Source organism: Strix aluco, chromosome 29 (assembly GCF_031877795.1).
Source record: "Strix aluco isolate bStrAlu1 chromosome 29, bStrAlu1.hap1, whole genome shotgun sequence".
In the NCBI taxonomy this organism is placed as follows: Eukaryota; Metazoa; Chordata; class Aves; order Strigiformes; family Strigidae; genus Strix; species Strix aluco.
In genome coordinates this window covers 208,513-227,249 of record NC_133959.1, presented here as the reverse complement: position 1 = coordinate 227,249, position 18,737 = coordinate 208,513, and the positions used below count along the sequence as shown (strand labels likewise).

Sequence of the window (18,737 nt, the reverse complement as noted above, 5' to 3'; positions counted from 1 at the left end):
CTCCAGCGCCGAGACACGCTCCTGGGACCAAACCACAGGTCCCCATACCCGGCCCCCAGGGCTGTCGCCTGCTCTTTAAAGTCACGTCCCCAGAGCGTCTGCAAGGCAAACCAAAGGCAGGAGCCAGTGGAGCTGGGGGGCCTCTCCCGCCACGGCCGGGCAGGACCCCCCCACACGCTGCAGAGCCCCCGCACTCCCACTGGGCCAGGGACACCTCGTCACCACAGGGCTGTGGACTGGGGGGACGCCCACAAAAAGAGACGTGGGAGCCCTTAGAGCAACCCAGCAGCTGACAGACTCTCGTCTCTGGCGCTGCCTTCGATCTGTACGTTGGCTCCTGTTTGCACTTACCGGCTCTGAGTGGTTTTTAATTATTGATGCCTCTTTTAGCTTTTATCTTGTGCTCACTGCAGCCAGGAAGGGCTTGGCGTTCCTGCATTAGTGATGAATTGGGAAGGAGGCCCTGCTCCACCGCGCTGCAAAGCATTCCTGGCTTGCAGGCTGTGCCATTGTTTCAAGCAAAGCTGCGCTGAAAAATGAGGAGGGTGGGAGCGGGAGGGGGATGTGGCGGAGGCGATTCCCGCTGCTGCCACAGAGGCGACAAGGATCTGTCCTACGGGAACAGGCTGAAGGGGGTGGGCCAAGAGTCGAACAGGTGTTGGAACCTCTTTCACCCAGTGAAAAACTGGCACCTGCTCACCTCATCGAGGAGGAAGATGCAGGTTTGTGACTCCTCCAGTGACAGGCAGGTGGAAGGGGGGGAGGAGATGTGGGGTGGCAGAGTTTTGCCAAGCCCCTGGCAGCTGCAAGCAGGAATCGATGTCAAACCCAGGCTAAATGCTGTTCTGCTCTGTGGTCAGTCCCTGGGGCACTGACAGATGGGGTCCTGCCCCTTCCCTCCAGACCCAGCCAACTCCTCACCCACCACAGCCAAAGCTCTTTGGGCAGCGGGACAGCGGCTGTCACTACCCTGCTCTCTATCCCCCTTTAAGGAGCCAGGGCTTTGCTGAGTTTTTCCAAGGATCCTGGTGCCAGGAAAGCTTCGGGCCAGGGCCCATCCACCTGTGTCCCTCTCCCACCCTTGTATCGCAACCTCTCGTGCACAAAGAGAAGGAGTTTCTCTACCAGGAGCCAGTCAAACCAACCCTCATTAGCAGAGCTGTGGAAGCCCCAGGTCACCTGCTTCTCACGAGCGTTGAGCCTCTTCTGCCAGGGCAGGAGCGGGGCTCATGGCTCCGGCTATGAGAGGTTACAAGGCAGAGCAGCTTGTTTGGAAGGAGAGACACTGTTTCCTCAAGTCTGCAGCTACTGAGAGAGTCACGAGGGAGGTATTTTTAACCCTTTTTTTGCTGCTGGTATGGGGCAGATTTTGGTATGTGGTTCGATTTGAGCCCAAATCTGGTGACGTGCCCTGTGAAGTGATGCCCTTCGGCCATCCAGAGCAAATGCAGCGGTTGCAAGCAGAGCCAGGCCGGAAGCGCAGCACTGCTCATCCCTGGGATGGGGTATCAGGGAGAAACACTTCGAGTGCAAAGCTAGCACGCTTCAGAAATGGGTCATCTGGTAAAGCAGGAGTGAGTGGAGCACGAGGTTCAGCTCAGCATCTGCTAGGAGGTGCAGGGAATTTGGAGAGCCCAAAAGCTCTGTCTTTATACTTTACAGTGGGTTGGTCTCCGCTAGGGAGCAGGGAGGTAGCCACAGCCCAGCTGGGAGCAGCTCCCCAGCCCCAGCCTGCCGGCAGCCGAGGATGCTCAGCCAGCAGCCTCGTGGTTTGTTCGACCCCCTGCCCACCGAACCGAGGCTGCTAATTAGCTCTAACAACAGGGACTCTGTTCCTCTGAAATCACCAGCCTGAAAACACCCCAGACCAATTTCTCCTAAGTCCTCCTCCCTTGCACATCCATCAGGAATAACATCCACTTACGGTGCTCCCTACCCCCAGGCTGAGTTTGAACCAGTGACCTGGAGGTGAAAGCGCTTGAAAAGCTCCAGCCCTCACCGCAGCCGCTCGCTCCCAGCGGGGTTTTCAGCAGCACTTACAGAGCAGAGATGGTTTTAGCAACTGTCGCATCGCAGCAGCCCCGACCCGGAGCTGTGCTGGCCTTTCACATCAGAAACCTGCTCGCTCAGTGTCAGCGAAGCCCTGAGCAGCTGCCGGCCCACGGGGTCAGACTGCAGCTACCGGCAGCGTTTCAGCCGGCTCCTGACCGCGAGCCCCTGCGCTTTGGTGGGGGGGGGGGGGGGCGGCAGGGGTTGGACCTGTCTGCCCAGTGCTCTGGCCCCTCCATGGGCACCGAGGTCAGGCCAGCCCCTGCCACGCAGCAGCATCTCTGCCCTCGCCACGGGCTCTGTGCTCTGGATCTGCCCCGTGGCGGCTGATCAGCCAGCGGCTGCTTCCCAGAGCACGGACAACAGCTGCGTCAGAAGCATCAGGCCCTGCATGGGGTGCCCGGTTTGGCAGGGGACAGGGCTCAGGGCCCCCAGCAGTCCTGCAGAGTCGCAGCCAGAGTTCAAAGACCACCACTGGCACCGTGGTCCTCCGCAGACCCCTCCCGTCCCCTCTGCACTGGGACCCCTGGCCCAGCCATCCCCCGGATCATGCTGGCGAGGCGGCGCAGCAGATAGCAGGAGCGTTGTCAAGCCCTCGCACTGCCCGTGGGCTCTGTAACCCATCCAGAGCCACAGCGCAGGTGTGCCAGGCCTGGCCAGCACTCCCGGGACAGTAGCGCGCGGGGCCGAGGCGTGCACCCGCCCCTCCATCCCCTTTGCAGCAGAGGAGACCCGAGGAAGGGGAAGAGCGGAGCCGCAGCCTGGGCAGGTGTTCGTGCAGCACCACGCACCTTTCCTCAAGCCTCTCCCACCCTGGGCCCGCTGCAGCAGACACAGCCCCAGCCCAAAGCGTCATCACTCTGGAGCCAGACCTGGTCCCAGGCCTGAGCCAGCTCAGCAAATCCCACCAAATCCCACCCTCAGACATTCAGCCTGACCTTCGCCCAGCACCAGCAGGACAGAGGCACAGTAGCCGCTGCTCTCCTTCTGGCTTTCACCAGGGCCCCCATCTGCACCACCCCTGTCCTCTGACCTCAGTGGGCAGTCAGGGGCACTGAGACCTCCCCCAAACGCGGCTTCCTTCCCAGGGGAAGGGGATTTTCCCACTCCAGCTGGCCCGGGAGATACAGAGGGGAGATGTTATCAGGGCAGAGCAGGCTCTGAAGCCAGAGGACAGCTCTAATTATTGACAGACAATTCCATTACAGCGATCTCAGCCCCAGGGCAACGCAGGCCAGATTTTCCAGAGGGGCTGAGTGCCATGGCCGTGGCTTATCCTCTGCACCCACATGAAAAATGAATTATACACACACAGAGCAGACCTGCAGCAGTCCACAGGGACCATTCCCACGCATCACCAAACCATGCTGCTCCTGCTCCAGCGAAGAGCCGAGGTGACACTTCGCTCCAGACCTCCTCGCTTCTCAGCCAGAGAGCTCCCAGGTCCCCTTTTGCCACCATCCACTTTCACCTTGTTCTCCAGCTTGTTTTGACTCAGCCTGGGCATCCTCCATGCCCTGGCTCCAGCAGACTCCAGCCAAAGCTCCGGCGTGGGCACGCGGCTCCACAAGGATGCCTGTAGGAGAGGTGGCAGGCTGGAGCAGGATGTGGGCAACAAAGATGGTCCCGTTCTGCCAACGGCTCAGAGACAAGAGCAGGAGAGGAGCCAGAACCAGAGGGCTCAGCGTTAACCCCCCTCCTCCTGGCTCACGGAGGAGCCTCCAGAGAGGGGCCCCCTCCCAGGAAGGGCAGCACAGGGCAGGGGGTGAGGCAGGGGCTGGTCTGGGACACACTCACCCAGAGGAGGGAGGGCAGCTCTGCCAGAGACCTCCCCCAGCCTGCGGGGAGCCCGAGGTAGAGTCCAGTGTTAGCCAACAGAGCTACCTGTTCTCCCCCGCTGATTCCCCTATCTGGGGGGCAGGAGAGGGAGGGAAGTATTTTAAAGCCATCCCAAAGGCAACAAGAAAGTAGGCAGCAAGTCACGGTTTTAACCAACCTTCTTATTTCTTTATTTGAAAGGCACAGCTTGTACGTCCTCGATACAGCATTTTCAGTTCCTCTTATTATAGGTCAAGTGATTAAACACAAAAAGCAAAACAAGATCTTTCTAAAGGACTATATACAAACACCAGATTATTATTTAGTTTTATTCTTTTTTTGTTCCATTTTTGTTTTTTATAGAAGACACGCTAGCGCACGGAGATAAGAACAGAGAAAGCTGCTGTATCCTCTACACGGGGGCAGGAGCGCAGGGATGGGGAGGACCAGGAAAGGCTCTCAGTCTGCCTGCCCCCCCGCCCAGCCACCCGAGCCCCCCGAAGCTGGGTGCTATGCCAAGGGGGAGCGGGTGGCCGAGGCTCCCCCTCAGCCCGAGGCCAAGGAGCAGCCGAGGAGAAGCCCCCGCGGCCAGAGCGCATCATACTGCCGCAGGACTGGTTAAGAACAGATACATGCAGAACAGCGAGGTGCCGGCCTGGTATTAGTGCAGGAGGGGTGCGGGGAGGGCAGGGACAGGGTGACACGAGGAGATCAAGAGCGCTTGGGGAGGGAGGAGATGGTTCCGGGCAGGGATCCCAGCAGGGAGTTGTGCAGAAACCGTCAGGATCAAGGGGCATCTTTAAATACCAAGGGGGGAGCAGCGGGCAGGGGGGAGCCACGTGGCACCGAAGAGCTGGGACAGCCGGGGGGCAAGCGGCCCCGGAGCAGCCCAAGCCAGGCTCTGGCTCGGCTCTGTGAGGGAGTGGAAGCAGGGACGGGGAAGCCAGGCTGGGCACAGGGAGAGCACGATCGGCCACACGGTTACTGCTACGGCGCCTGCGTTGCTGCGGAGCAGCCCCTTCGCAGGGACGGCGGTGGGGGCATCCCCCAGGCACTGCTGCCCATGGGAACAGGCCTGGCAAGCTGCCACCAAACAAAAGCCCCCGCGATTCTGCTGCACAGCAACTACAGAGAGATACTGCATCTTGCATCAACCCGCCTCCCCCACCCCCCAGACAGCCCCCTCCCCCCGGCCCCCCATTCACTCTAATCCGATTTCTCCCCGTCGTCATCTTGGTGGGCATCCCCGTCATGGCCGTTCTTGTCCTCCTTGGAGAGATGAGCCTGAGAGCCCAAGGCTGAGAGCGAGAGGAGCCCAGTGCCGGCACTGACGGCAGGGAGGGACGGGGGCTGGAGGCCCACGGGGAGCGGAGTCAGAGGCAGAGCAAGGGCTTGGAGCTGCGACAGCTGGTGAGCTTGAAGCTGCTGCTGTAGAGAACGATGGACAGACAGGACAACAGGAGAAGGATATTGTCATTTTGAGTGCCCTTGGACCCCAACCCAAGGGTCTGGGCTGCCAAGACAGACTGTGCCAGCAGCCAAGTTTCAACCAGGGACCTCAGGGTCCTGGAGAGCACTGCAGCCTCGGGGCAGGCGGTGGAAGAGATTCTAGAGTCCTTGGGCTGCCACAGCCTCAAGACTCAAGAGCGTGTCCCCGGCACGACACAGCCCCTAGCCCACAGGACATCTGGCCTCAGACTCTGGCATGCTCCAAGGAGGAGGTTAAAGCCCTCCCGACCTTGACCCAGAACAGATGGTGTCTTCATGTCAAGGAGCTGCTGCAGTTCCTGCTCAAAACCAAAGCTCCTCTCCTTGCACCCTGCTGGGACAGAGCAGGAGCCCGTGCTCCCCTGCAAACCCCGGCCCACGCCATAACAAGCCCAGAGAAAACGGGCCAGCCCAGCACTCAGCCTCATCCCAGCAGGGCTGCAGCCTGCTCCCAGCACACGGGCTGCGTCCCCAGGTCACGACGCCCCCGGCCAGCTCTGTCTCGAAGGCCAAAGGCACGAATTCCCGTCCCTCCCAACCCAAACTAAACGTGCATCACGTACACGGATGATGGAGTTCAGTTCTGGCGCTGTAACCTGCTTGGCTCGTTCAATGGCTCCCAGGACTTGCTGCTGATGCTGGTGTGGAGAGAACAGAGGGATTTGGGGTCATTGCTAGGATCACGGGGAAGGAGAGCAGGGACCCATCCCCGCCAGGTCTGACACACACACGTTACCTCAGCCGCTAGCACTGTCACGGCGCTGAGCCGGCTGGTTCACCCCACAGCTGAGGACCCTGCACGCACCTCGTCTGTGACAAGGACCTGATGCCACTGAGGCCCATGGCAGTGAAAAGCAGGGAAGGAGACATGCTTGTCTCATGCCAGTTCCTCACCACAGGGTTAAGCAGGTCTCCTCTTACTCCCACGCTTGTCCTGCTCTGCTCAGGCCCAGGGATCCATGGCCAGAAGAGCTCCAAGGGAGGGCCATGCCTCTTACCCTGCCTCCCCACTCCTACCCAGACCCGACACAACGCAGGACCCCCTAATTAGCAAAGCAAGCCCTAAAATCAGCAGCTTTTGGGAAGCTTCCCACTCCTTGGGACGCATCCCAGGTCCCAACTGCAGCAGCTGGAAGACGCTGCCATGAAAGAGCCTAGCATGGCTGCTCCAAACACAGGCAGGGAAAAACAGCTGTACCATGTGCTAAAAAAAAAAAAAAGGAAAACCGTACTTGCTCCTCTAAGAGCACAAGGTCTCCAAATGCCAGGCTGCCAGGCCTGTCCACTGCACTCCAGCAAGTGGATTTTTCTTTCCATCTTGGCAGCAGGACAGGGCTGGGGAGGGGGAAGGGGTTGCATTAAGATGCAAAAGGTTTAGTTGTGGCTTAGTTATTAGGCAGCTCTGATCAGCAAGCCACTTCGTCCTCCTCGAGAACAGGTGGGTAGGAAAAACAGCCTGTCCACCAACCCCACAACTAACCCAGACCGAGAAACTGCCTCCATCCCACAGCTAGTCCTGACCAAAAAACCAGCCATGAGATCAGCCGTAGGGCTCAGCCTCCATGAGGCTCTGTGGGGGGCTGGACAAACACAGCACCAGAAGTGCTTCATCTTCCTCCTGCCTCAAGCAGCAACTCCCAAGCCCTCCCAATTAATTTCTCAGGGGAGTGGGAGGAGCCCATCAGCCACATTAATTAATGAGGCAGACGAACCAGATCTCAAGGAGGAGCCATATGGAGGTATTTTTTTAAATGCCCTCCTCCCCCAATTAGCCACCCAAAGCTCCCACCACCCCTGCAGAAGTGGCCAATGACTCTGGAATCTCAGGCAGGAGAGAACAGAGCCCATCTTTGTCCAGAGCCAACAGAGGGGATGGATGGGTGGGCGCATCGGCCACCGCACAGCACCTGGAGGGCTGCCCCCAGGCCAAACCTGTCCTGAAGGGCTCTCCCTGTGCAGGGGCCAGGAGCAAGCAACAGGTTTCCTGGACCAGGGGCAAGGAGGTGCCGGAGGGCCATGGCGGGATGGAGGCCCCCGCTCCCCCGAGCCAGAGCCGAGGCCGAGCCAGGGGACTCACCTCTTGCGAAAGGTAGGGCAGAACCTGCGCACAAATCCCATTTAGCCTCTTGACGATTTCAGCCTAGAAGGTGGGAAGAACGGAGAGGAAAGGCATCAGACAGCTTGAGGCTGTCCCCGCTCCCCAGGCAGGGCCCGAGTCCCCACACAGCCCTAAGAAAACCCACTTTCCCCAGAAAGATGTTGGCAACGTCCTGGTGCCATGGGGGGCGAGGGTCACCTCACCCCCAAGGCCCCTCCCTACAGAGCTGAATGAATCAACGCTGTTGGCTGCAAAGAGCTGGTTTTCAATATTCTCTTCCCTCCCCAGGTCTCCAGTGTTCATTTAATGAACTGGGAGCAACCAGAGAGGAAACTTATTATAGACCCAGGTGGGGATGTGCTGAATTACATTTGCCATGCGGACAGAGACAGGCACAGGTGCTGCCTGCGCCAGGACCCCTGCTCTGCCCCAGGGACCCCCTGCCCCAGAGCAGCACTTGCCCACACCAGCCTCCCTGCAGCTGAGCTGCAGACCTGGGGCAATCCAGGGAGACCACAGGGACTGGACAGCTTCTTCACTAGCCTCATACAGGCAGGTACAATTTTTGGGGTGTTAAATGCTGGGAAAGAGTAAAGCTACAAGCCCTTTGCAAGTCACTTTCCACTGGAGTCAAAAGAAATCCAGAGCCAAAGGGTTTAGGCACGCACCGAAACCAGCGCCACAGGGGAGTGGACTGGGCTGGAAGACAATTCATGGGACAGCAGCGAGGATTCGTGGCTCAGATCCTTTATCAAGATGCAGGTTTTCCCACGGAAGCCAGTCTCAGGGGCTTACCAGTGAGGGCGATGGGATCAGAGGCACCAAGTGTCTTTGTGGGGAGCAGAATTGTGCTAAGAGGCTTATAACTGAGCCACGACACACAGATGACTTTGTGACAGGAAGCTGAAGCCAGACAGAGTCAGGCTCAGAGGAGGCTCATGTTGTTAACAGCACAGGTAATTAGCCACTGGGGATAATTAACAACTTAACCACCAGTGAGGGTAATGAACAAACCTATCCAGGCTGCAGCAGAGTCTCCATCACAAGGAGGTCTGCCATCCTGTTACCTAACCACAGCCTGAGAGAAGTGCTCTCTGGCCTGACTGCAGCAAGAGCTTGGGGGGAGCCAAAGGTGTTTTTCATGTTGGGGTGATCACCACAAGCCTTCCTGGGCATCAGGGAAGGTGGCAGGGCCAGGAACCCATCCGGGGGGACCCAGGGTCATCTCCCACCCTCCACCCCAGGTTTGTGTCTGCTGACCGACTCTGAGCTGCCACTCGCTCCAGACCCTGCCTTGTCTGGTGCTCAAATACCTGTTTGGGCCCTGGGGAGAACCAGAGCGCGCCTGCAGCCTGGGGTGGGAGCCCTCAGTCCAGGCACTGCAATCCCAAGAGCTGGGGGGGTCCCAGCATTTCAGAGGCAGCTCTGACATTTACAGATTCATGGCATTTCTAGTTCCTGAAATACCACTAAAGTGACAAGGGCAAAGCACAACAGACAACTCACCCTCCCCAGGAATTACAGCACTTGGAAATGCCTTCCCCTACCTGTTTGTGCATTTCAATATTCAGCCCGTAGGACATCTCGTAATACTGTAGAGCAGGAGAGAAGGGAACAAAATAAATGGTAAGTCAGGTCTCCACCACGTAAAGTGGCTCCATGCAGCAGCACTGGGAACTACTGCTGCTTTCCTAGCAAAGGCTGGGCAAGGATGGAAGGAGCGAAGAGGCCAGCCCTAGGAAACAAAGACAGCAGGAGAAAAGCCCAGACAGGGACCCTCTCCAGGCCTAAGGCAGAAGCACCTAGAGCCCAGGCGCTCCCTGCCCACCCTGTTCCAGCCTCACACTGCTGCAGATGGACGCCTGGGAACTTGCCGACTGGGCCCCGTGCCAGACTCCTCACGGACACCTCTCCGCAGTCTGCATCAAGGTGAGAGCAAGTGATGCTGCTTCAAACTTGGAAAAAGGCTCAGGGCTCCACAGACTTCCACATCCACAGCCAAAAGAGAGGCAGTGTGACTCTACAAGCTTTGCCTGGCCAATATCCTAAAGCCCACAGGGCTGCTTCAGCAGCAAATGGAAGAGATCACAACTGGGCTTCATCTAGCAAGTAACACATCCAGCTGCACACAGCTCCTGCTGTTTGGGAAGAAGCTATGTGGAAAAAAAAAAACAACCACCAAAAAAGCCACCCAGAAAACCCTCACGCAGCAGCAACAGGCAGCTACAATCTATTGGCAGGAGAAAGTAGTTCCTGACCCATGGAAGAAGCTGTTTTAAGGCTGATATTTGAGTTCAGAAATCTCCTCGCTCAGCTCGCAGGCTGCAATCCTGATTCTTCTGAAGGGAAGGAAAAATCCACATCTGCGCTCATTTAATTCAAGGAGAAGATCACTGGCGTTTTGGTACCGACGCCACAAGTCTGAGAAGCACCCAGCTTGGTATCGCCATGATCTCAGCCTGCTCCAACACCGCGGCTGGCTCTCAAGGCTTCTTTGCATTCTAAAGACTGAGCAGGAAGCAGGAGCCCGACCCCCAAGCTGCTAATTGTGACTTATTCAAAAATCAGAGCAGCTGTAGCAGCTTTGCACATTCACAGAAACCCTCCTCTTCGCTCCCCGTGACTCGCTGTGGCAGGGAGCGACAGCAGCTCTGCACGACTCCAGCTCAGCACACAGAGAAGGCAGGAGCTGCCGTGCCTGCAGAGCCTCCAGCGCTGCACAAGAGCAATAGCCCTTCCCCTCTGCCGCCGACCTGCTGATGGTAACATGAATCAATTACAGTGACTGTCAGCATTAAGGGGAAAAAAAAAAAATCTCAGCCACACCTGGAGATGAGCATCTCCACACAGGCTGCAAGGCCCAGGAAGCACTCGCTGACCAGTGAGGATGGGGCAGACTTCCCCACTGGCAGACAAGGAAAGCTGTAACCTCGTCCCCGGTGCCGAGCACACCCGGCTCCCCACAGCCGCGGAGTCTGGACACACAGGCAGTACAGGAGGATGGATGGGCCAGCTCCCTTATTCCTGGTTCTAAAGTCCTAACTCAGCTCTGAAGAGCTGCTGTATTAATTTCTACATCTTATCTCTTCCTTCCAGGGCAGGTGCAGCAGCTGGCAAGCAGGCACCAGCTCATCTTTATGGACAGTATCACAACCTCCTGTTAACTCCCTGACAGGAAGGGAACCACAGCCTTGCCCAGCATCCCTCCCCACTGCTGCAGGGCTCTTCCCCGTGTGGGAAGACCGAGGCTTTACCTGGCAGGCAAACCGTCACCCTGCCTGCACGAGCATGGCTGTTTCCTGGCAGATTTCTCTTTAGAGTTATGGCTGAGCCTGCTGCCCACGTGTGGCACCACGTCTCGTGCCGTGAGCAGGCGCCACACTGGGATGTGCATGCTTTGTGCCAGGACACACACACCGGTGAGACACGCCAGCACTTGGCACTGCAGCTCCGCAAGGCTGCCGGGGCCACGGGAAGGTACAGAGGGTTTAGCTCTCACACAGCAGCTGTTTTTTCCTTCCAACTCCCACCAGGCTCGTGGGGTTTCCCAGCTTCATGCCTTCTCAGAGCACCACTTTGTCTTTCACTGGCCATGACTCTCCCGGGGTCCCAAGGACCTTGCAGCTCCTCCTCGGGTGCCCGAGAGCTGTTGCCTCCCCCAGGGCACAGGGGTCGGCCGCTGTGCCCCATCGCCACCCAGCAAGCAGTCAGCCCCTGGGCCCGTCAGTTTTCCATGTCCAACAATTCCCTGCTACTTCCCCTCATTTCAACCATCCACTGCATGCAGACAACACAAAACATGAGAAAAGCCCCGTTTTCAGAAAAACCAATGCCAGCCTTGCCCAGAGACCTGCCGCTTAGGCTCCCTCCAGGCCAAACCCGGGCGCAGGCACCTGCTCAGCACCGGAGCCCCCACCCACAATCAGCTGCCGGGCCCGTCCTTACCATGACGTAGTGACGCTGCATCTCCGATTTCTCACTGGCTAGTTTGTCACATTCCAACTTCAAGCTGAAAAGCCAGAAAACAGTAAGAAAACCACAAACAGGAGGTGAGAGAATTGATCACCACAGAGCAGCTGCTTCCTGCAGGGCCCCATCCTGGCCAGGCCGCCTTCTCGGCCACCACCGTCCAGACCCTGAGGGGCGGCTGGAGCCGGGCTGCACTGGCTGGCACAGCGGCAACCTGGGAGCCTGCTCCCTTCTCAGCTCACGTTCCGGAGAAGTAACTCAAAGGCATCCACCAGCTGGACACCCGCCTCCCCCAGGAAAATCCTTCTGGTGGGAAGAGAAAGCTGGGCAGAAGCAGAGGGGGCCGCCCAAGGAGGGGTCTGCCTTCCCTTGGCTGGTCACTGGCAGCTGGGGACGGCTTCTAGCACCCGCCTGTCTGCAGCGCTCAAGGGATGCTCCGATACAACTTCAAAACCAAAGCCAGATCCATTTCTGGATGGTGGGGGGAGGCCCAAGTGCAGCAGATCCCTCCAGAAGAAAGGATTTTTTTCTCTCCCTTAGGTTCTTCACACCCTTCAGAGAAAGTGCTGCAGCTCCCAGTGTTTTATGAGACTCCAACTCACCAGCCGAGCAACTGCAGCCGGCATGTGCTGTGGTTTTATGTTTCAAACAAGAAACAGCTTCACCTACACAAAACCTGCTTCTTCTTGAGCAGATTAAGTCCGAGGGGGTGGAGCGGGGTGGGGGGGGACAACCTCCCTTCCAGCGGGCATGTTTCGTGGGCTCCCCTGCTCCCTTGCTGGCACTGCCCAGAGACACGGGGGCACCAGGAAACAGCCACTTCCCAGCAGTCTTTCTGCCTGCTTCTGCCAGAGCGACACCGCTGCAAACCTGTGACCTGGCGGAGCCGCGGCTGGGGGAAGGTGGGCGAGGAAGCGGCAGCCGCATGGCACCGAGGCATGAGCCGCAGGCAGCGCCTGCAGCCCGCTGGGCCGCGGCAGGGGCATCGCCCCGCCAACTCACCCCCAGAGCCTCACGTTTATTTCAGACACACACACCCACAAAGCAGCAGAGCGTCACAAGCCAGCTCACAGGTCAGCAGAAGTATTTCCACACACCCGCAGTAAAGCGGAAGCTTTTGGATTTAAGTGCTCCCTGCAGCATTCACCGTCCAAGAATGGCAGCCAGCGAGAAGAACCGAGGAGAACTCCCAGCAAGACGCGGGCGGCCTGGCAAAGCCCCCCCGGGCGAGCGTCGCTCCGAGGGAAGGACGAGGCGCGCTCTCCTCGCCCAGCCGACACGACGGGCCCCGGCCCGCGGCCCCGCTCCAGCCGCGGCGGCCCCGAGCCTGCCCCGGCGCTGCCCTGTGCCCTGCACGGCGAAGCGGCGGGACCGGGGCGGTTCTGGCGGCGGGGGCTGGCCCGGGCCGCGCACCTACCTGTGGTATTGGGCCTGCAGCAGCTGGAACTCGTCCTTGATGCGGTCGCAGGAGTCGGAGGTCGTGAACTTCAGCTGCTGCGGCAGGTGAGAGGAGCCCTTGAACGAGAGGAGACAGCGCTGGGGCCGGGGCGAGCAGCCGGGGCGAGCAGCCGGCCCGTCCCGCCCGCGCAGCGGCCCCCAGCCCGCCCGGGCCGCTCCGCCCCGCGCCGGGGGCCGAACCCCGTGGGAGCGGGCCGGGCCCGGCGGCCAGAGGCCCGGCGGGCGCCCCGAGGAGCCGGCGAGGAGCCCCGCGGGGCCGGCGCGCCCAGGCCCGGGACGCGCCCAAGGTCACCCGTGGGGGCCGCCGACGCCCGGGCCCTTCCCCCGGGCGCTGCCTCCGGCCCCGCCGCCCCTCGGCGCCGGCCGGGGCGGCTCCTCCGGCGCGGGGAGACCCCCCGCCCCCGTCGCTGCCGGCGGCGGGAGGCGCTGGGTTGCCTCGGCCCCGCCGGGGCCGCCACCTACGGGGAGGCCCGCAGCCCCCGCCGCCCCCCGGTGCCCGGCCGCGCCGTACCGAGTGCCGGCTTTGTGGAAACATCATGTCAGGCTGCGGCTCGGCCCCCGCACGGAGCGGCCCGGTGCCGCCGCCTGCTCCCGCCGCGGCTACCCCTGTCGCCGCCGCCGCCGCCGCCTTTGTCCGCGCCGGGCCCGGCCGTCCCGGCCGCCCCGCCCCGGCCGCGCCGCTCGCCCCGCGCCGCTCCCGCCGCCCCGCCGCCGGCGCCTATTGTCTAATGGCGGCTGCGGCTCCGGCTCCGTCCTGCGGCTGCTCGGCACCACCTGCCGCCGCCGCCTCCCCGGGCCGGGCGGGCCCACGGCCGCCCCCGCCCCCGCCGGTCCCCGCCCCCGCCGCGCCGCCGGCCGCGGGCACCGGCCCGGGCCGGGCCGCGGGGGCGGGCGGGGGGGACCGGGCCCGGGCCGGGGCCCTGCGCGGCCGCCCGGCTCCCCCGCCCCGCCGCCGGGCGCGGGGCTGCGCCGGGACGGGCCGGTCCCTGAGCCCCGGCCCCGGCCGCCGCGGTCCCGCCGGCGCGGCCCGGCCCCCCCGCACCCTCCCGAAGTCGCGCCCCGGGCCCCCCCCGCCGCCGCCCGCGGCCGAGCCCCCCTCGGCGGGGCCGTGGGTTCGCCCCGGGCCGCGGTGGGGGCGGGAGCGGCGCCGGGCGGGCTCTGCGGGGCCCCGGCCGGTCCCCGCTGTCCCGGGCCCAGCCGGGGAGCCCCGGGCGGGCCGCGATGCTGCTTCTCGCCCTGGACTCTGGCACGGGAGGGCGCGGGCCCGCCCGGGAAGAGGCTTCCCGTGGCTCCCGGCGCGGCCCCTCCAGCCCGCGGTGTTCCGGGGGGCTCTGCCGGCACCCGGCTCTGTCCCGGTTCTTAAACCCGCTGTGGCGGGGCAGGATCCGTCCCGAGGACGCGACTCGTGGTCACCCCCTGCCCTAGCCGGGAACGGGGTTTGTTCACCCAGGGTGGTGTTTTCCTTTATTTCACCAGGGAAAGCAAAGGCGAGGGAGTTCACCTGCAGCTGGCCCCAGACAAACTTCCCATCTCCAGACAACGGGAAATTCTGCCCTGGGTGCAAACTGTGGTCCTAAACCTGCTGCCTGAGGATCAGACCCAGCAGTCGGTGTCCTGGGGGATCGACTGCGTCCCCACAGAGAGCAGAGAGGTGCGAATTTAGCCACAGAGTTTGTTGCTGGAAGAACTTTGTTGCCATGGGGCCTCTTGCAAGCCACAGACACAGATGTGGCAGAGCTGGGGCGGGATCGGGTCCCTGGAATCCAGCCTGAGCACAACGGGCAGGGACACGGTTGGCGTGTGTGAGCGCACAGGGAGCTTTCATCAATTGCAGATGCTGCTCTCTGTCTATCTTTAAAAATCAGTACATTTTCTGATTAAAAATAAAACCCCACACGTCATGACTCCAGCACTGCGGGCTGGGCTGTTGTGGTATTTATTTTTGAAGAGAACAATATAGCAGCTGAGTTATTGTGACACCTCCTGCATATTGTGCAGTAGCTTTTTCACTTCAACATCTCCATATTAGTGAAAACTGTGACAGCTTCATGCCAAGGATTATTAATAGTGCAGGCAGGCTTTATGTCCCTGCAGAATAAGGGCTGGAAAACAGGGTAGACAGTCTCCTCCCAGCGCATCGGCATCCTGGTCCCCTTTTCACATGTAGAGAAACTGAGCCACCCCGGCGTGGGCTTTGCACAAGGGCAGCGGGATGCAGTTTGTAGTCGGTGTGTGCGGGAGAGCGGGCCGGGTCCCTGCTGTCCCCCTCCCTGCAGAGCCCAGGCTGAGCTCTGCGTGGAGCAAGGCTGGAGCACAGCCCCTGTTCCCTGCCAGGCTTGTCACCTTGCTGCGTGGGGGGAAGGAAGGGACAATGGGATGCAGAAGGGATTTGCCCTCAGCTACGTGATGATTCAGACAGACAGTGCCCGGGCTGAGAGCTCTGCCATCCCTGGCCCCCGGCACAGAACAGACCGGCCTTGCAGGTGATGGTCCCCACTCCATTACAGGAATTAGGTGTCTGTAACAGAGATGATTATGTTAAGTGCAGAAGAAACGTGCAGCATGCAAATGCTGTACTTGGAATCACGTGTTGGAAATCGGGGGCTGTGGGCGCTCTCCTGCGCTCTGCAGTGGGAGTGCTGGTGCAAGGTTGGCCACTGTGAGCCCATGCGTGTGGCCACTGAGAAGAATCTGGGTTGGGCCAGCTCAGCCTGAGCTTGAGAGCACCCGGAGCTTGGGATCCTCTTGCACAGCCGCTGCCCGTGGGGTTTGCGCTCTTCAGACTGCTCCTCTTTGCTTGCAGAAGGGCTCCCGTATTGTTCTAAGTTAGTCCTCTTAGTTGAAAAACCCCTTTGAGCGCATGTGTGGGTCGGGAGGCTCACGTTTACTGCTAGTTTGGAAGAACAGATTATGTGTATTCCTGCAGCAGCTAGAGACCTAAACCACAATGTCAACTGCCCTGTGCAACATGTACATGCATGTAAGAGATGGCCCCTAAATACACGGCAGGTTGTTTCTCCCATCTTACAGTCTTGGCCCACTCAGAGGCGCTGGGGGATGATCTGCCGTGCTGCGCCTGCAGAGCGATTGCTGACTGTTAGTATCTCCCCATCCAGGATGTGGCAGGGGTTGGTCGTGGTGCAGAGCAGGACAGACTGTGCGATGAGATCTCCGGAGCGTGTGTCTTGCCTTACCAGTCCCCTCAGGTAAGATGAGGAGGGCAGCCAGGGCCAAAGGCACGTTCTCTACCCAGTGCTGGCTGCCTTTCAGCACCTGTGTACGTACTTTTGTGAGACACTCAGGAATATCTGTCTGCTTGCCAAGCCAGGTAGCACCTCTGCTCTCCTTCTGCAGCTCACCCCTTCATTGCTCATCTAGATATTACAATTTCTTCTTTAACTCAAATGAAGTTTTTTCCAGTTGAGATAAAGCAGCAAAGTTGCCACATAGCAACCTGAAACACCAGGTGTTCCTAGTGATGGCACTGCCAAAGCCGTGAGGCGTTTGTCCTTGGTACGGACGGGACCAGGCTCTCCCTGTGGTTGATGAACTTCTTTAAACAACAATAGTGGTTACAATAGCAGATTGAACTTCCCAGAAGCCGACACAGAGGCACTCTTCCCGGGCCCCAGGCTGGCAGTACGGAGCTTCCCTCGGCTCAGCAGCACGCACCCTCGTTGGCTCGGACCTCGGCCTGCGGAGAGGGCTGGCGGTGCCTCTTGGCTGGGCAGCACCCTGCCAGCTTGCCGGCAGCTTTGGCCCCAGCCGGGCTCCCCAGCAGCGGGGGCGACAGGAGCGTGGATCTCGAGTCTTCCCTTGGTCACGGCGGAAGCACGGGAGCCCTGCTCACACTGCGCTGCTGTCCCTTCTCTCTGCAATAGCTCGCAGGCGCTCCCTTCCAAGCGGGAAATGAAATGTTCCTTTATTGGCTTTTATGTTGGCTACAAAATGTTCCATTTTATCTTTTTTTTTCCCCTCTCCTTACTTTCTTCCAGGAAACACACTAATTTATGGTATAATCTTGGCAAATCCCAGTCCACGGGAACACAAACTCGCCTGTGCCTAGTAAATGACTCTTTTAACGGGCCTGTCTCCAGCCGGGCAATGTATCTGCATCTGAAGAAGGGGGAATTATGACCTTGCCCAAGCAGCCGCCTTGCGTGTGTCAGCAGGGGTGAGTATGGCCTGAGCACAGCAGCAAAACAGTGCGTGGAGGAGCCTGCCTTGAACACCCCCTGGTGAGAGGAGGGGATTCCCACAGCCCACCTCAGATCTGGCTCAGGAAAGGAGGGGTTTCTCCAGCACAGGAAGGGAGCTCTGAACACGTGTGTAGGAGCTCTCCAAGTGAACCAACATTTGTCTGCTGTGAGGCTGTTCTACGGCAACGCTGGAACGCTGCAGCTGAAGCAGATGGGTCCCCCCCCACTCCCCTAACACCTCGGCCAGGAGCAAGGTCATGCCAGGCTTTTCTGCAGCCAGGGCTGGGCTGGGGTTGGGCTGATCTTGCAGATGGGTTTCCAGGGAGCGTGTCCACTCCTAGGGAAGCCAGACCACCCTTTGGAGGGGCCACAGAGGGCAGCCAGGGACTTGGCTGCTGACGTGGGCAGCTTAGTCGAGGGCCTGACACTGCATGGCGATTTGGTGTGGGAATCTGGCAAAGGGGTCTCCAGGACAGGGCGACCAGGACACAGGGGCTGGAGGAGCCACTTACCCTCTCCCACAACAGCCCGCTTGGCATCAGCCTTCCAGGGAGGAAGGAGCCATGCCTGCCCTCAGCATGGCTGGGAGGCACTGTGGCACGTGTGGCGACCTTGCAGTGTGGCTGCTGGCCTCACGTCTGCCCCAGCCCTGCGCCCCCAGGCTGTGCCACACCGTGTCCACACTGAGCTTTGCCTTTCACCATGTCCCACGCTTGCCCAAGCCTGTGGCTTGCCTGGCTGGAGAGCAGGAGCAGTCTCCAGCTCAGAGCCGGTGCAGGACTGGACCTCTCCTGTGCTGGTCTCCTGCCTGCAGAGGCTGGAGGGAAGATCCTGCCCTCTCTCCCGCTCGCCATGACATGCGTGCCTGGGGACATCCTCGCTCGCCAGGTCCCCTGGCCACTGGTGCTGGAGCCTGGTTACCCTGGGACCAGGAGTTTATATTTAGCATTGCTAATGGAGCAATGGGCTGTCCCAGTCCCCCGCCCCAGCAGGAAGGGTTCGTACAGGGGTGTCCTAATGAGACCAGAGCAACTTCCTATTCGTTCTTAAAAGGAGCAGTCTAACAAAGCTGCCAAAAATAAATCTGTTTAATGAAGAGCCTTTGTAAATTATTCAGATATTATATCCCACTCCAGCACTGGTTCAAGGAGAGAGGCTGTACAGACACTTTCTTCTCTGAAGCTCTGGACACAAGGTGAAAGTCATGCTGTCATTGCAATGGAAATGTAGGCTCTAAGATCCTGCTTTTACCCAGAGAATACTCTCTCTTTTACCTGGAGCTAAAAAGGAAGAAATAAAAAAGGTACAGCAGCAATTCAGGCCCTCAGACAAGGAGGGTTTTTTCCTTCCTGCCCACCCCCCCTCAGGACCACTCTTGAGTCCCAACACCTAAAGCTGACCACAGACACAAAAGCTTTGCAGGATTGAGTCTGAGAAATTCGGGCTTCCCTGGGCACCGCACGCCTCAGCGCGGTGTGGACAGGACCCCACTGGAGGTGGCGAGGTTCAGCCAGCAGCTCCTCCTTCGCTTCTCGGTTGTGGTTTCAGTGCTGTGGACTCTTTCCAGTAGAAACAGGGCTGAGACCCACCAAACTCATTAAACTTCAGCTGCCATCCGTACACCAGCTGCTAACAAATCCCAGTCCCTCCCCGGGATG

General features: G+C 59.9%; 1 protein-coding gene and 1 long non-coding RNA gene across 3 annotated transcripts; one reads left to right on the top strand and one right to left on the bottom strand.

Annotated features, from left to right (window-relative positions):
• Nucleotides 1-4,028: 4,028 nt before the first annotated feature.
• TLE5 (TLE family member 5, transcriptional modulator) lies at nucleotides 4,029-13,593 on the bottom strand. 2 transcript variants are annotated; one of them, XM_074808968.1, is made up of 7 exons: nucleotides 13,392-13,593; nucleotides 12,840-12,937; nucleotides 11,399-11,462; nucleotides 9,001-9,045; nucleotides 7,433-7,495; nucleotides 5,919-5,993; nucleotides 4,029-5,292 (listed from the first exon to the last, which is right to left on the bottom strand). In XM_074808968.1, the coding sequence occupies exons 1-7, from the start codon at nucleotides 13,416-13,418 to the stop codon at nucleotides 5,074-5,076; spliced, it is 591 nt and encodes a 196-aa protein (XP_074665069.1). In that variant the 5' UTR covers nucleotides 13,419-13,593; the 3' UTR covers nucleotides 4,029-5,073. The 2 variants fall into 2 exon arrangements, with proteins under 2 accessions (XP_074665069.1, XP_074665068.1); XM_074808967.1 differs by having other exon boundaries at nucleotides 4,029-5,295; nucleotides 13,392-13,589.
• Nucleotides 13,594-14,030: 437 nt separating this feature from the next.
• On the top strand, nucleotides 14,031-18,177 carry LOC141916309 (uncharacterized). The gene is made up of 3 exons (XR_012621100.1): nucleotides 14,031-14,531; nucleotides 15,997-16,086; nucleotides 16,876-18,177. It is a non-coding gene; the product is annotated as an uncharacterized LOC141916309 (long non-coding RNA).
• The last annotated feature ends 560 nt before the right edge of the window (nucleotides 18,178-18,737 follow it).